Source organism: Apium graveolens, chromosome 7 (assembly GCF_009905375.1).
Source record: "Apium graveolens cultivar Ventura chromosome 7, ASM990537v1, whole genome shotgun sequence".
NCBI lineage: Eukaryota > Viridiplantae > Streptophyta > Magnoliopsida > Apiales > Apiaceae > Apium > Apium graveolens.
The window spans coordinates 90,717,826-90,735,105 of record NC_133653.1 but is presented as its reverse complement, the minus strand read 5'-3'; the positions used below and the strand labels follow the sequence as shown (position 1 = coordinate 90,735,105).

The following is a 17,280-nucleotide window of genomic DNA, read 5'->3' as shown; positions in this document are numbered from 1 at the left end:
CAATCCGTCCTCCCAACATGGTTAATTGACTAAGCTCTGAGGCTTATCCAAGCTAGAGTGTCGTATCGTTAATTTGAGTTTGTACTTTTACACTCGTTTGTCTGTCTAAATCGTGCCAAGTCTCACTCGGTGTTAGATACACATGCAACGGATTAAGACTGTTTCATGAAATCCAAATCTAGGACGGCAATTGGACCTACCACACATTTCTCTATATATAAGGAAAGACCTGTGTGTACATATGCATACCTCAATCATAATCATATACATTCATCTCTCTGTTTATACAAATCAGCTTCTCACAATTTGAAAGGAAATGGTGAAATTCATTGTCTTGGTAGGGCTTTTAGCTCTTTCTTTCTGCTTTGCCATGGCAGCTGACCATAGTCCACTTCAAGATTTTTGCGTTGCTCAATCAAACAGCCAAGGTAAAGAAATATTAGAAGTATTCTTTCTTTTTTTTGTGTTTACTGCACTAACCTCCGATCAAAAGTACTAAATTTATAGTTTTAAGCTGCTTCAATTGCAGTAGTATAGAGTGCGTATATAATTACTTGCATGTCTCACACTTGCTGGCCAATTTTCCTTGACAATCTGCAGTTCTCATAAATGGATTAGCATGCAAGAATCCGAGCATGGTTCAAGCCAGTGACTTTTCTTTTAGCGGACTTCATATATCAGGCAACACAAGCAATGCAGTTGGCTCACGAGTAACTCCTGTGGCCACAACTCAGATTCCAGGACTAAATACACTAGGCATCTCCCTTGTCCGCATTGACTATGCACCAGGGGGCATCAATCCTCCTCACACCCATCCTCGTGCCACCGAAATCTTAACAGTCATTAAAGGCAGCCTTGAAGTTGGATTTGTCACCTCAAATCCGGACAATAGATTAATTTCAAAAATACTACACAAGGGTGATATATTTGTCTTCCCCATTGGTCTCATTCACTACCAGAAAAACGTAGGAAAAGGCAATGCCATGGCTATTGCAGGTCTTAGCAGCCAAAATCCAGGAGTCATTACCATCGCAAATGCTGTGTTTGGTTCTAAACCAGCTATATCAAGTGATATACTTGGTAAGGCATTCCAAGTGGGCAAGAATGTCGTCTCCAGTATTCAGTCTGAGTTCTAGAAGAACTTTATCGATTACATTTAATGCAATACTGATTTGTTACTTGATGTTCTTTTTGACCAAAATGTTGCAAAACTTTGCTTGTTATCGCTGACGAACTTGCTCTAGCCTCTAGCTCTTTGTGTAATTGTATAACTAGTGCCTGTAACTGATATTTTTTTTTAAAATTCCTTGCAATTCCAGTTTCCTGCTGGTGGAAAACAAATTCTACAATATGTTGTTGCACTATTATCATCGGGATTTTAATCTATCAATTAACCAATAAGTGAAAAACTCCACATGCACTATTAGGATATTCTTCAGAAAAATCAATAAATAAAAATAAGGATTTCTTTCGCTCCAACTGCCCTATTAGGATATTCTTCAGAAAAACCAAGCAATAAAAACAAGGAGCAGGTCATAAATATGAAAATTCGGATCGGCTCGTTTAAATGAATTTGGTTCGGCTAATTTTGTTAAAGGAGCAGGTCATAAATATGAAAATGGCTAAGCCGGGTGTTTGGCTCGGACTACATTTGTTTAGCTCGAATTAGGTTCGAACTCGATAACTCGACTAGAATAAAGTTTATATATATATATTACAAATAATAAATTATTAATGACCTTTTTTTGCCAAATTTAGAGCAGATTTTATTAAAAAATTGAAAGAGATTTAATCGGGAAAAACCCTCAACTGATGATACAATCAGGTTATGAAAAATAAATGAGCTAAATAATTAGGCGCTTCAAAAATATATTCAACAATATCTAACAATCGTCCCTAAAAACATAATTTTAAAATTTACAAAATAATACTATGATCACAAAATAATAATGGTGAGCACACGATATTCCGAACTCAACACAAGTAGCTTCCGATATTAGACGTTCTAGAATAAATTTTATCGATTTTTTTTAATGCAATACCGATTTGTTATATGAAGTTATTTTTGGCTAAAACTTTGCAAAGCAGGTCTAACTCCACATTAGTATGATATTGTCCCCTTTGGGCTAGACCCGCACGGGTTTATTTTTGGGTCAGTCCCAAGAGGTCTGTTAGATATATTTGATAATGTCATGTGTAATATGATTTGTGTTTAGTTTTCAGATCTTACTTGACAGGACAAATCAGTTCTTAACTGGAAATCAGCACTTATACTGAAGACAGAACTTAAGATATCAGAACTTAAGTTATCCGAACTTAAGTGATCAGAAAATATTTATCAGAAGATAATATTAGGACTTAAGATGACTTTCAGATAAGACAGGCGGTTGATTGAAAGGAAAGAAGATCGAGACTATGACAGAAAGAATTATGCATGAAGAAAGAATTCTATGAAGAATAGAATACTTGGAAGAAAAGATAACTAGTTGATATATTTTAGGAAGCAGAATTATATTCCATATCAATTAGAATTTATCTTGTAACTGTGTAGTATATAACCACAGGCATAGGGTTTACACTATAAGTGTTATCATTATCGAAGTTATTATTGATTTTAACCCTGGCAGCTCTCGTGATAATTTGTTCATCACTGAGAGAGGACAGTTCCATATTGTAACAGAGTTTATTGTGTTGAATAAAATATATTTTCTGTTACTTGAGTTCTTATATTCGATTTGATTGTGCTAAACACTGTATTCAACCCCCTTCTACAGTGTGTGTGACCTAACAAGTGGTATCAGAGCTATCTGTTAACACACAAACAGTTTAAGATCCAAAAACAATCATGTCTGAAGAAGAAACTCCAACCAAGCCCACCAAAACTGAAGAACCTCCAAAAACCATAACCCATAGTCGATATGAGACTATAAGAGTTCCCATGCTGAAACCTTCTGAGTATTCCATATGAAAAGTGAAGATGGCTATGTTTCTGGAAGCTACAGATCCAGAATATTTCGACAGGATTAATGAAGGACCACATATGCCAACCAAACTCTCTGTGGAAGTTGCAGGTCAGCCAGCAAAGTGTGTACCAAAGGAGAAAAGTGATTACACAGCTGAAGATATCTCATCGATTGTAAAGGATGCAATGGTAAGACACTTGCTGCATAGTGCCATTGATAATGTCATGTCAAACAGGGTAATTCAATGCAAGACTGCAAAAGAGATATGGGATGCTTTGGAAATATGGTGTCAGGGAACTGATTCAATCAAGAAGAACATGAAGACTATACTTACTCAAGAATATGAGCACTTTGACTCAAAGCCTGATGAGTCATTAACTGATTTATATGACAGATTTGTCAAACTCTTGAATGATTTGTCACTAGTTGACAAAGAGTATGATATTGAAGATTCAAATCTTAAATTCCTGTTAGCACTTCTTGAAAGATGGGATTTGAAGGCCACAATAATAAGAGACAACTATAATCTTGATGAAATAACTGTTGATGAAATTTATGGGATGCTCAAGACTCATGAACTTGAGATGGAACAAAGAAGCAAGAAGAATGGAAGAAAGTCAAGGACAGTTGATTTTGTGGCTGAGGAGGAAAGTCCCAAAATTATTGCCTCAAAGAAAGGCAAAGGAAAAGCTCTAATCACAAAGTCTGATACTGAGTCATCAAGTTCTGATAGTGATGATGACTTAAAAACTGAAAGTATATATGAGATAGACCCTGATGAAGAGATGATGAAGCTGTGTGCTCTTATGGTGAAAGGAATCACAAAGATTGCATATAGGAAATTCAAAAGAGGAAAGAAGTTTTCCAAGAAAGGTGCAAGTTCTGAAAAGAAAGGTTTCAGAAAATTTGAAGGCAAAGGAGGAAAGTTTGACATTGGAGATTACTCAAATGTTAAATGCTACAACTGTGGTGAGAAAGGCCACATATCTCCTGATTGTAGAAAAGGGAAGAGTGAAAAAGGCAAGGCACTTGTCATAAAGAAGAAAAGCTGGTCAGATGCTTCAGATTCTGAGGATGAGGAAAACTATGCCTTGATGGCAAATGCTGATAGCAGTTCTGATACTGCTGACTTAAAGGTACCTCAAACTACTTATGCCTTTCATACTGATGATATTACTGCGTTGAGAAGATATCTTAAAACCATGTTCATTAGTTATAAAGATCAAACTTTAACATGTGAAAGATTAACTTTTGATAATCTTGCTTATATAAAGAGGAATGATTATTTAGAAAAAGAGTTAGTCATGTTCCATCAAACTCAGAAAGATAGAGATGATGCCTTTTATGTTAGGGATGGAGTGTTAAAAATGAATGAATCTCTAAAAACTGAGTTAGAAAAGGAAAGAGAGATTATCAGGACTTGGACTAACTCTGGAAAAACAACTCAGGATATTCTTAGTAGTGGAAACTGGAAAGAGGGCTTAGGTTATGGAGATGATAAGAACAGTAAGAGAACTGTAGAAACTGAGCCTATAGTTGTTAAAAAAACAAAGGTAAATCCTGTTAAGTTTGTAACTGCAAAGTCTGATATTGAAAAATCAGAAGTTAAGGAGGAAGTAACTTCTGCCAACCTAAACAGGATAAGCCAACTGAAGTCAACATAGGCTTAATGACTAAGAAGCAGCTTAAACATAAGCTGAAAGATGTTAAGAATGTAAACAAGGTAAAGCCACCTAGAAAAATAGGAATGGAAAGAAATGTGTGAACAAAAGTAACAATTATAATCCTGTTCCTAATGCTCCTAGAAAAACATGTCATAACTGTGGAAACTCTAACCATCTGGCTTCTTTTTGCAGGAAGAATAAGAATATAAACTCCCTACCTTCAAAGTCAGGAGTTAAGAGTCAGCATGTTAGATATAAGCCACAAAATCCTTGTTTTCATTGTGGTAGTTTATGGCACTCCATTTATACTTTTAAGGAATATCATAGTTTGTACTATGATTATTATCAAATAAAACCTTCTGTAAAGAAAGTTAGCATTATTCCTTCTAGTATAAGTTCTGATGCAAAGTCTGATATTGCAAATTCTGATAAGAAAACTGTTAACATAAACTCTGATGCTAAATTCGCTACAAATGTTAACAAACTTAAAAAGGCCAAAGTATCCAAGCAAGTCTGGGTCCTTAAAACTAATCATTAGTGGTCTTTGTGATTGCAGGGCAACATGAAAAATATCCTAGTTCTAGACAGTGGATGTTCAGGACATATGACTGGAAATAAAGCCCTGGTGTCATACTTTGTGGGGAAAGCTGGCCCAAGTGTTTCTTATGGAGATGGCAACATTGGAAAAACTCCGGGATATGGAAATATCAATCTTGGGAATGTCATCATTGAAAAAGTAGCTATGGTCTCAGGACTTAAACACAATCTGCTGAGTGTGAGTCAAATCTGTGACAAAGGTTATCATGTGGATTTCTTTGAAGAACACTGTGAAGTTGTAAGCAAATCTACAGGCAAAGTTGTTCTGAAAGGATACAGGCATGGTAACATTTATGAAGCCAAGCTTTCAACAAGTACTGATGGTTCTGCAATCTGTCTGTTGAGTAGAGCATCAATTGAAGAAAGATGGGATTGGCACAAGAAACTCTCTCATTTAAATTTTAACAATATAAATGAACTAGTCAAGAAACATCTTGTGAGAGGACTGCCAAAATCAGTATTTGCTCCTGATGGCCTTTGTGATTCATGTCAGAAGGCAAAACAAAGAAAATCTTCATTCAAGAGCAAGACTGAATCATCAATTCTTGAGCCTTATCACCTACTACATGTTGATCTATTTGGTCCAGTGAATGTCATGTCTATTGCAAAGAAGAAATATGCTATGGTCATAGTGGATGAGTTCACCAGATACACATGGGTGTATTTCTTGAACACAAAAAGTGAAACTGCATCTCTCTTGATTGATCATGTCAAAAAACTGGATAAATTGGTCAAAGATTCTGTGAAGATCATAAGAAGTGATAATGGCACTGAGTTCAAGAACTTGATCATGAAAGAGTTCTGCAAAACCCATGGAATAAAGAATAAATTTTCTGCTCCTGGAACTCCACAGCAAAATGGAGTTGTTGAAAGAAAGAATAGAACTCTTATTGAAGTTGCACGAATTATGCTTGATGAAGCAAAGTTGCCAACCTACATTTGGGCTGAAGCTGTGCAGACTGCTTATTTTACTCAGAATTCAACACTTATCAACAAGCATGGAAAAACACCATATGAGATGGTGAAGAAAAAGAAGCCAAATCTGAAGTATTTTCATGTATTTGGATGCAAGTGTTTTATTCTTAAGACTCATCCCGAACAGCTATCTAAATTTTATCTAAAAGCTGATGAAGAAATTTTTGTTGGATATCCACTTTCTACAAAAGCCTTCAGAGTCTACAATTTAAGAACAAGGGTTTTCATGGAATCTATCAATGTCTCTTTTGATGATAAGAAGATTACTGGACTTGAAGATTTTAATGATCATGATCAGCTGAGATTTGAAAATGAAGTTTTAAATTCTGATTCTGTAACTCCTGACAGTCTAAAACCTGATACTGCAAACTCTGATGAATTAAACTCTGATGTCATTTAAACTGTGGTGACTACGCCAAAAGAAGATGCACCTGTGCAGGGGGAGCATACTGAAGATACAACCACGTCTCAAGATGCATCCGAATCTAGAACAGGCTCTTCAAGTTCTGATTCGTCAAGTTCTGATGGGCCAAGTTCTGATAATTCTGGAAACTCATGTTCTGATATTTCTGGAAACTCAAATTCTGAAGGATCCAACTCAGAGAGCATAATTTCAGGGGGACCATCAGAAAATATTGATGGAGACAGCATGGATCATGGGGGAGTATCCAGTTCTAGAGAAAACCTTCCATCTGCAAGGAAATGGACTAAAGCACATACACCTAACTTAATTATTGGAAATCTTGATGCAGGTGTCAGAACTAGAACAGCTACATCAAATGAATGTCTTTATCATTCTTTTCTTTCTCAGACTGAACCAAAGAAAGTGGAAGAAGCTCTTCAAGATGCTGATTGGGTGTAGGCAATGCAAGAAGAGTTAAATGAATTTGAAAGAAATAAAGTTTGGACCCTAGTGCCAAGACCAAAGAACAGGTCTGTTGTTGGTACAAAGTGGGTGTTCAGAAACAAAACTGACAATGATGGCATAATTATAAGGAACAAAGCAAGGCTGGTTGCAAAAGGATACTCTCAACAGGAGGGAAATGATTATGATGAAACATTTGCACCAGTTGCTAGATTGGAAGACATAAGGATATTTTTGGCTTATGCTGCTCACAAGAAGTTTAAAGTCTTTCAAATGGATGTGAAAAGTGCTTTTCTCAACGGAGAATTGGAAGAAGAGGTAAAGGTTGAACAACTCCAGGCTTTGTAGATCCCAAATTTCCCAATCATGTCTACAGGCTTGATAAAGCACTTTATGGCCTTAAGCAAGCTCCAAGAGCATGGTATGAGATATTAGCTCAGTTTCTTCTAGAAAGTGGATTTAACAGAGGGACTATTGATAAAACATTGTTCTACCTCAACCATGGAAAGGACTTACTTTTGGTGCAGATATATATTGATGATATCATTTTTGGTTCTACAAATGACAGACTTTGTAAGAAGTTTGCCAAGCTGATGTAGTCAAGATATCAAATGAGTATGATGGGAGAACTTAACTATTTTCTGGGCCTTCAAGTCAAGCAGAATGAAGAAGGAGCTTTTATTTGTCAATCTAAGTACACCAGAAATTTGTTGAAGAAATTTGGAATGCAGGATTGTTCAAGTGCATCCACTCCTATGGCCACTGCAACTAAGTTGAATAAGGATACTGGTAAATCAGTAGATATTACTGATTATAGAGATATGATTGGCTCTCTACCCTATCTAACTGTAAGTAGACCTGATATCATGTATGCTACCTGTCTTTGTGCAAGATTTCAAGCAGATCCAAGAGAACCTCACTTAACAGCTGTGAAAAGAATTTTCAAGTACTTTAAGGGTACAGCTGATCTGGGATTGTGGTATCCTAGAGAATCAGACTTTAAGCTAATAGGTTACTCAGATGCAGATTTTGCAGGATGCAAAATTGACAGGAAAAGCACAAGTGGAAGCTGCCAATTTCTTGGAGGCAGATTGGTTTCTTGGTTTAGCAAGAAATAGAAGTCAATTTCCACATCAACTGCAGAAGCAGAATACATTGTTGTAGGAAGCTGTTGTGCACAGATTCTTTGGATGAAGAATCAGCTACTGGATTATGGGTTAGAATTTTCTAAAATCCCTATTTACTGTGATAATCAAAGTGACATTGCTATGACAGGTAATCCAGTTCAATACTGAATGACAAAGCACATCAGCATTATGTACCACTTCATAAGGGAACATGTGGATGAAGGTACAGTGGAATTGCATTTTTTTCCCACAGATCAACAACTAGCAGATATCTTCACAAAACCACTGTATGAAGCTACTTTTACAAGATTGGTAAATGAACTTGGAATGGTTTTAGGTTCTTTCTCTAAATCTGCTTAGTTTATGATCTGATATATCAGACTTTATGATCAGTGTTTATGGATATTACTGTCTTTGTGTCTTCAGTGCTTAAATTGCAAATTACTTAAGTGCTGATTGTTCTCTGATGTGAATTTCTAAACTCTGATAGTGATATGAATGTTTATGTGACTATTCAATCCAATGAGGATAACTGTGCTAGATGCTGAACTAGTAGTCTTTAATATACTAAAGATCCCATGTTTGAAGTAATTGTTTATGTGGAAATCTTTTAACACAAGCAAATTCTGATATTGAGCTTATTTAAGTTTACTTGGTGTATCTTATTACTAAGTCAAAAACTAGAATAATGCTTCTTATCTGTTAAGTTCTGATGTTAGTAAATCTGATGGATGTACTAAGTGCTGATAGGCCTCACTTATCAAAAGAAAAAGAAAAGAAAAGAAATAAAAATCAGGTACTCCTTTGAGATCTAGAGTAAAAATGTGGAAGGGAAGACCTAAGTGCATTGCTGGTATTAAGTAATATGCATTAGAAAAGCAAAATAAAAATTTTCTTGGTGACTTTTCACACTCTATGATTACTGGAGAAATACTCTGATAACAGCATAAATTCTGATAAGCAGTCGTGACTCACTTACACTGAGAAGCCACTGTAAAATAGAATTTCAAAAGATGCATAAAATGAGCACAAAACAGTTGAGGTGGACTCATGCATGAACTCATTCTAAAGTAGACTTCAAAATAATGACAGATTTTGAGTAAAGTTCTTAGTTATGCCTTATTTTTAAGATGTACTGAAGTGAATCAGACTTTACTCTTTGTCTGATATTTAGCTTAATGCACACACATACACTCCATATGAATGATGAAAATTACTGTGGTGATCAATGTTGTTTTAGATGAACAGTTTATGTGTCAGATTGTATAAATTCTGAGAACAAGTTCTGATGGAAGTTCTGATGATTGAGTTCTGATGAAACCATATCAGTATTTGTGTGAAGAATTACAGGAATACACATTCACTTTTCGAGTTAAGGAGCCATATTCTGATGACTTTTAAATCCTGATAATAATCAAGTTCTGATGCTGACGTGGCAGTATTTATTTACATGGTTTATTTTTGGTCATTACTTGAACGCAAATATTTTTACAGAATATTGGTTAATGTGAGATAAAACAGTCATAATCATTATGGGTTAGTGGTTAGCGTGTATGTCTTGAAAACCTGCATGCGCACATTAATTATTATCATATACCGTTGCCATTAACTCTGGCTTTAGATCTTTTACTGACTGTTATTATTACACTTCAGTCTAGGGAGTCGAGGGATCATTATTTTTACTTGTAATGTTTAACTAGTCCTCGTGTCCCTTAGTATTCCATTGCCTATTTAAATGACTGATCATTCATCAGTAAAACCACATATGTTCATTTCTCTCAAACAATGACACATTTCAGTTGGTATTACTCTTATGGCACAGAAACTGTGACTATTTTTCGAAATGGAATTCCGTCTTCATATTATATCCATAACATTTCATTTGTCATCTGGTTTCAACTTCCAGAGAACATTAAAAATGATCTGTTGTCTTTCCAAAGAGAAGCTCATCTTCGTATTCTTAAACAGCAGTAGCAAATCATTCGTCTCGTTGTTCTCTTTATTGAAAGCAGGAAGAAGAATTAATTATTATCCATCCGTTTCTCTTCACCGTCAGCTTTGTTAGTCTTTTTAGACTAGGACTAAGGCTGTTGATGTTAGGAATCGTAGAATAGGACTATCTTGTATTTTTTGCATATAATTGCTAAATTTCATCAAATGTAATCATCTGATATATCAATGAAATTTTCTTTAATCATCTGCAAAAAGCTTAGTAGTTCAAAAACTAGAATAATGCTTTTCTTGGTGTATCTTATTACTAAGTCAAAAACTAGAATAATGCTTCTTATCTGTTAAGTTCTGATGTTAGTAAATCTGATGGATGTACTAAGTGCTGATAGGCCTCACTTATCAAAAGAAAAAGAAAAGAAAAGAAATAAAAATCAGGTACTCCTTTGAGATCTAGAGTAAAAATGTGGAAGGGAAGACCCAAGTGCATTGCTGGTATTAAGTAATATGCATTAGAAAAGAAAAATAAAAATTTTCTTGGTGACTTTTCACACTCTATGATTACTGGAGAAATACTCTGATAACAGCATAAATTCTGATAAGCAGTCGTGACTCACTTACACTGAGAAGCCACTGTAAAATAGAATTTCAAAAGATGCATAAAATGAGCACAAAACAGTTGAGGTGGACTCATGCATGAACTCATTCTAAAGTAGACTTCAAAATAATGACAGATTTTGAGTAAAGTTCTTAGTTATGCCTTATTTTTAAGATGTACTGAAGTGAATCAGACTTTACTCTTTGTCTGATATTTAGCTTAATGCACACACTTACACTCCATATGAATGATGAAAATTACTGTGGTGATCAATGTTGTTTTAGATGAACAGTTTATGTGTCAGATTGTATAAATTCTGAGAACAAGTTCTGATGGAAGTTCTGATGAAACCATATCAGTATTTGTGTGAAGAATTACAGGAATACACATTCACTTTTCGAGTTAAGGAGCCATATTCTGATGACTTTTAAATCCTGATAATAATCAAGTTCTGATGCTGGCGTGGCAGTATTTATTTACATGGTTTATTTTTGGTCATTACTTGAACGCAAATATTTTTACAGAATATTGGTTAATGTGAGATAAAACAGTCATAATCATTATGGGTTAGTGGTTAGCGTGTATGTCTTGAAAACCTGCATGCGCACATTAATTATTATCATATACCGTGGCCATTAACTCTGGCTTTAGATCTTTTACTGACTGTTATTATTACACTTCAGTCTAGGGAGTCGAGGGATCATTATTTTTACTTGTAATGTTTAACTAGTCCTCGTGTCCCTTAGTATTCCATTGCCTATTTAAATGACTGATCATTCATCAGTAAAACCACATCTGTTCATTTCTCTCAAACAATGACACATTTCAGTTGGTATTACTCTTATGGCACAGAAACTGTGACTATTTTTCGAAATGGAATTCCGTCTTCATATTATATCCATAACATTTCATTTGTCATCTGGTTTCAACTTCCAGAGAACATTAAAAATGATCTGTTGTCTTTCCAAAGAGAAACTCATCTTCGTATTCTTAAACAGCAGTAGCAAATCATTTGTCTCGTTGTTCTCTTTATTGAAAGCAGGAAGAAGAATTAATTATTATCCATCCGTTTCTCTTCACCGTCAGCTTTGTCAGTCTTTTTAGACTAGGACTAAGGCTGTTGATGTTAGGAATCGTAGAATAGGACTATCTTGTATTTTTTGCATATAATTGCTAAATTTCATCAAATGTAATCATCTGATATATCAATAAAATTTTCTTTAATTGTAAGATTTGTTCTTTGTTTCTCAAATTATGTGACTGTGCATGTTTAATTGCAATTTATTAATCTTTACTTCATCGACTTTTAATCTTATTTTGTGATGAATGTTTTGATTAAATTCTGTTGATTTGAGGAAACAACTAAAGAACAGGTTCCCATATCAGAACCTGTTGTTGTAGAAGCTGAGAAGGTTTCTTCTCAGAAAGATACTGTAACTGGGAGTTCTAGGCCCCTCAAAAGGCTTAGAAAGTTAAATTCTGATGATAAAGCTCCTACAGTGTCTCCACCTTTGAAGAAATTAAAGAAACAGAGAGCTCACAGGGATATAGTTGAGTCAGATTCAGATGTCGTGGAAGCAGCTAAGGAAGGGGATCAGGAATCTCTGATCTCAACAGAACCAATTATTATTGAATCACTTCCTTTTACACAACATGAAACTACTCAAGACAAAATTCCTACACCTCATATGTCACCTATAGTTGATCCAGTACATACTGAAGAACCAGGTACAAGTGCTGAAATTGATATTCATAACTTGATTGTGCCTGAGGTTTTGTACTTGGAAGCTCCACCAAGTCAACTCACTCCACCAACAACATCAATTTTGGATGTTGATCAGAACCTGGCTGCAGATCAGAATTTAGAGGATGATGTTGAAGCCTCTATAGCCTCTCATACTGTTGTTTTATCCGAGGATGCTGATACTGCAGGTCTACAAGTTCTGATGCTGCTAATGAAGAAATTACTGGTGAAGCTGCTGTAAATTTGGATGCTGATGCAACTGGTTAAGAAGTTTGTTATAGGGGAAGCACTAGTACCTTGGAGTGAAACTCCTAGAGGAAAGGAGTGGACTAAGGAATGGAACACAGTTAGTTTTGTTCCTTCTGAAAAGATTCTTGCTGAGCATCAGACAAAAGCTGATGAAATGCTGATAAATGATGATTTCAAGGCACACCTGAGAGGTACTGCATTGAGTACTAGGCACCTTCAGGGTCAACACTCAACAACTCATGCCAAGGTGAATAAAATTCAAGAAACTTTGATCCAGCAAGATATGAATGTGAAACTTGAAAAGAACAGATTTTTCAAGCCAGCCTTTGACATAATTTCCTACATTGAGAAAACTCAGGAGAAGCAAAAACTCAAATTGAAGAATTTCTGAAAAATCAAGCTTCTCACCAAAATCAACTCAATGAGATCCAATCCTCAGTGGAATTGCTTATGTCTCTTCTTTTACCTGCTGATGTCAAAAAGGGGGAGAAAGTGATTAAGTCCAAATGCAAATCTATTTAGACACTGAAAGGAAAGGATGATGGAAATGATGAAAAGAGGAACTCTAACAAGGGTAGAGGTCAAGGTCAAAGCAAAGGATTTTCATTAAGTAAAGCTAGAATTACAAGTCAAGGAACAAGTTCTGATACTGGGAGAAGATTAAGTTCTGATAGTGGTAAAAGGATAAGTTCTGGTGAACATCTGGAACTTGATGAAGAAATTTCAAAGCAGTTATTTCTTAAAGAAAATTCAGGAATGGATTTTGAGAGTCTAAAGGAAGAAGAAGCTAGACTCAAATCAGAAGGTGTTAAGACAAAGTCTAAAGCTTCTGTTGTTGAAAAGAAATTCCCAAAGCCTAAGTGTATTGTGATAAAGGAAAGAACCAGTTCTGAGGCAACCAAAGCCAAATCACAAGTGGAAATTGATCCAAGGTCCAAGGGCAAAGAAAAAGGTGATGAACCTGTAAAGGTTTATATGCCAGTCATGGAGGAAGAAATAATTGATGATGAAGAAGATGCTAATCTTACTCTGATGCAAAAGAAGATTTTTCAAACAACCTCTGACATGGCTCATATTGTTCAGAGTCAAGATATATTAAGTTTTGATATAACAGTGAAGCAAGCAACCTCTGACATAGCTCAAGTTGGCTTGATATCAGAATATAAGGAAAAGGAAACCTCTGACATTGCTCATGCTAAACCTTCAAAGATACTCCTACCAGGATTCACCAAAGCTAAACAGACTCAACCTTTGAAGACTGCAACAAGTGGTTTTGAAGCAAGAGTTGTTACATGAAAGGAAGCAAGAGATAAATCTGGGTTGGGTAGTTCTGATGAAAGAAGAGTACATAACACTACCAATGATCCGACTTCCTTAAGTGAACCAGGTGTTGGAGCAACTCCTGAAAGATTGAATCGACTTGAATTTGTACAAATGGTTTAACATACCTTTTTGAAAGAACATATCTTGTTATATTTTATGACAGATGGAAGGGTATACCAGATTAAGCAGAATGTTATACCACTGAAGTATTTTGAGGAACTGGAACATGTAACATGTTCTATTCCTACTTCAAGTGAAAGATATATTAACAGACAGTGCTGCAGGGTATTTAAAGTCTCAAATTCAAAGACAGAAGAAGCTTTATTCTGTAAAGTCTGACAACACATACTGTCATAAGTACAAAGATCACAAAGGTGATATTTTCGAAATGAAGCCTAACTCTGCTAAGATTATAACTACTTTTCTGGATTATAAAGCTGTGGAATTCAATCTAGAGTCTGACAAGGCATATATGATAAGACTAGATCAGGAGATAAGAAAAGCTAAGATAAATGATCTCGAAGCAGCTATTTTTCAAACTGGAGAAGATATAGCTGAATTGATAAATGCTAAAAGAAGGATGGTTAATGAACTTGAATATGCTGAGAGATGTTTGTTGAAGAACTATCTCAGAACAACTCCTGATATCAAAGAGATCAGAAATTGAAGCGAAGTTAAAGATCTACAACTGCTTAAATTCTGAAGTATATACAGACTGAAGCTGTTATCAGAAGTTTAAGATGGTAAAGCTGAAAGGACTGCAAGTTATAGTTATCTAGTCAAATTCTCATGCATTTGTACTTAATGTTTTTGACATCATCAAATATCCGTTGAACTTGTATATTATGCTAATTTACAAGTTGGGGGAGATTGTTAGATATATTTGATAATGTCATGTGTAATATGATTTGTGTTTAGTTTTCAGATCTTACTTAAAAGGACAAATCAGTTCTTAACTGGAAATCAGCACTTATACTAAAGACAGAACTTAAGATATCAGAACTTAAGTTATCAGAACTTAAGTGATCAGAAGATATTTATCAGAAGATAATATCAAGACTTAAGATGACTTTCAGATAAGACAGGCGGCTGATTAAAAGGAAAGAAGATCGAGACTAAGACAAAAAGAATTATGCATGAAGAAAGAGTTCTATGAAGAATAGAATACTTGGAAGAAAAGATAACTAGTTGATATATTTTAGGAAGCATAATTATATTCCATATCAATTAGAATTTATCTTGTAACTGTGTAGTATATAAACACAAGCATATGGTTTACACTATAAGTGTTATCATTATCGAAGTTATTATTCTTTGTAACCCTAGCAGCTCTCGTGATAATTTGTTCATCACTGAGAGAGGACAGTTCCATATTGTAACAGAGTTTATTGTGTTGAATAAAATCTATTTTCTGTTACTTGAGTTCTTATATTCGATTTGATTGTGCTAAACACTGTATTCAACCCCCTTCTACACTGTGTGTGACCTAACAAGGTCTCATTCTAATGAAGTTAAATGGCCGCTTATATGCTAGTACTCTTCCCCTCTCACGAACAACGTGGGACAACCCCTAAATATATCCTCATTCACACATCGGGCTCGACATTTGTCATATCTACCTCCTGATTGTGCGATCTGTTCCCCCTGTACCCATACTGGAATCCTTCTGGCTTTCTGACTCCCCTAAGGTCCATACTGGAAGGTCCACCTCCTCTCCCTTAAAGTCCTTCCTGGGGTAACCTAACTGTCGCCTCCTCTAGGTCCATTCTTGGAGCCCGTCTGAGATTGGTTTTGGACTATTATAACTTGAAGCTCTGATACCACTTGTTGGGATTGCTAAGCAAGCCTAACTCCATATTAGTATGATATTATCCGCTCTGGAATAAGCCAGTACAGGTTTATTTTTGGGTCACTCCTAAAAGGCCTCGTTATAATAAAGTTAACTGGCTGCTTATATTCTAGCAATCTGCCCCTCTCACAAATGATGTGGGACAACTCATAACAATATTTTTTAGAATATACCTTGAATATGGTTTTAAAGGGTTATCTATTTTGGCCCTATTTTTCTGGGCTTTTCTGTAACCGCCCAGTGAATAATATATAAACCCTTTAGGACATAACCTAAACATGTACTTAGTAATCTGTATAGGCATAAATCAAGATCAATAAAACTTTTCTCTTCTGCCTATTTATGTTCTTTTCTTTACGTTTATTATAATATTTCTTGCGTTCCTTAAAACAAAATAGTATCAAGAGTCTGGTTCTAATTCTAGGGCTTGAATTTCGGTTCGGGAGAAAGATGTTTGGGATGTCTGGGATGTTCGGGAGAAAGATGTCCAATCGGTGAAAAACTCCATATGCACTCTTAGGATATTCTTTAGAAAAAACATATTCTTCAGAAAAACTCCCCCAATTGATCTACCAATTGTGATATAACTTTCTTGTATATATAATGTCCCATATATTGGCGAATTATTGCAAAACGGTGGGATTGAAGTTTAAAGAATAATTATAGATACTATAGTCTACCTTACAAGAGGATTTTATAAATACAAGAAGAATTGTCTTTATACAACAAAAAACACAAATTAGATATTTATGATAGTCAATTAGAAACCTCTAATTCTTGTATTGGTTTCTCTCTTAATTATTAATGAGTTTCTCTCTTTATTTATTAGTTTAACCTAAAAGGTCATAAAAACATCTAACAAATTATTCCAAGCTACTAAATCATAAGAAATAATATACTTGAAGTTATTACTTATGGGAATTCTTTACGGGAAATGAACTTTTACAAAACTAATTCAAACATACACTGACACCCTTAGATTGTTTATGTGTTCACTTAGTCAACTTCAACAATTGAACTTGAACGTTTTCAAATTTTAATGATTGTTACATATTTTTGTGTGCATTTGAATGGTTAAAATGAAATTAAGTCTTTTCTTTACTATGCATATATTTCCCTAGTAAAAAAACTCTAAAATTGACTATATACATTTATTTTTAGTTAAATTTGACATAATTGTATCAGTCATTATTTGATTTGTCAATTTTTGCAAAATTCGTAATTTTTTACATTAATTTAATCAATTAATTTTGACTGAAATTTTGAAAAATTAAAGTTTAAAAAGTTTGAATATGGCTTCCTCTATTGATTTGTTCTTAATTATTTTGTGTATTTATATGTTAGAAATATGATAAGAATTATTTTGTGTGTTAAAAATA

The 17,280-nt window shown here is 34.8% G+C and overlaps 1 protein-coding gene across 1 annotated transcript; it reads left to right on the top strand.

The window, feature by feature from the left end:
* The first annotated feature begins 267 nt into the window (after positions 1-267).
* Positions 268-1,349, top strand: LOC141672676 (putative germin-like protein 2-1). Its single transcript, XM_074479329.1, has 2 exons — positions 268-428; positions 601-1,349. Exons 1-2 carry the CDS (start codon positions 317-319, stop codon positions 1,134-1,136), a joined length of 648 nt encoding a protein of 215 aa, XP_074335430.1. The 5' UTR covers positions 268-316; the 3' UTR covers positions 1,137-1,349.
* The last annotated feature ends 15,931 nt before the right edge of the window (positions 1,350-17,280 follow it).

Bases quoted from the DNA above. Each gene is read 5' to 3' on its own strand.
- LOC141672676 (XM_074479329.1), top strand. From the start codon at position 317: ATGGTGAAATTCATTGTCTTGGTAGGGCTTTTAGCTCTTTCTTTCTGC. The intron at 429-600 runs GTAAAGAAATAT...GACAATCTGCAG, and splicing joins TGCTCAATCAAACAGCCAAG to TTCTCATAAATGGATTAGCA.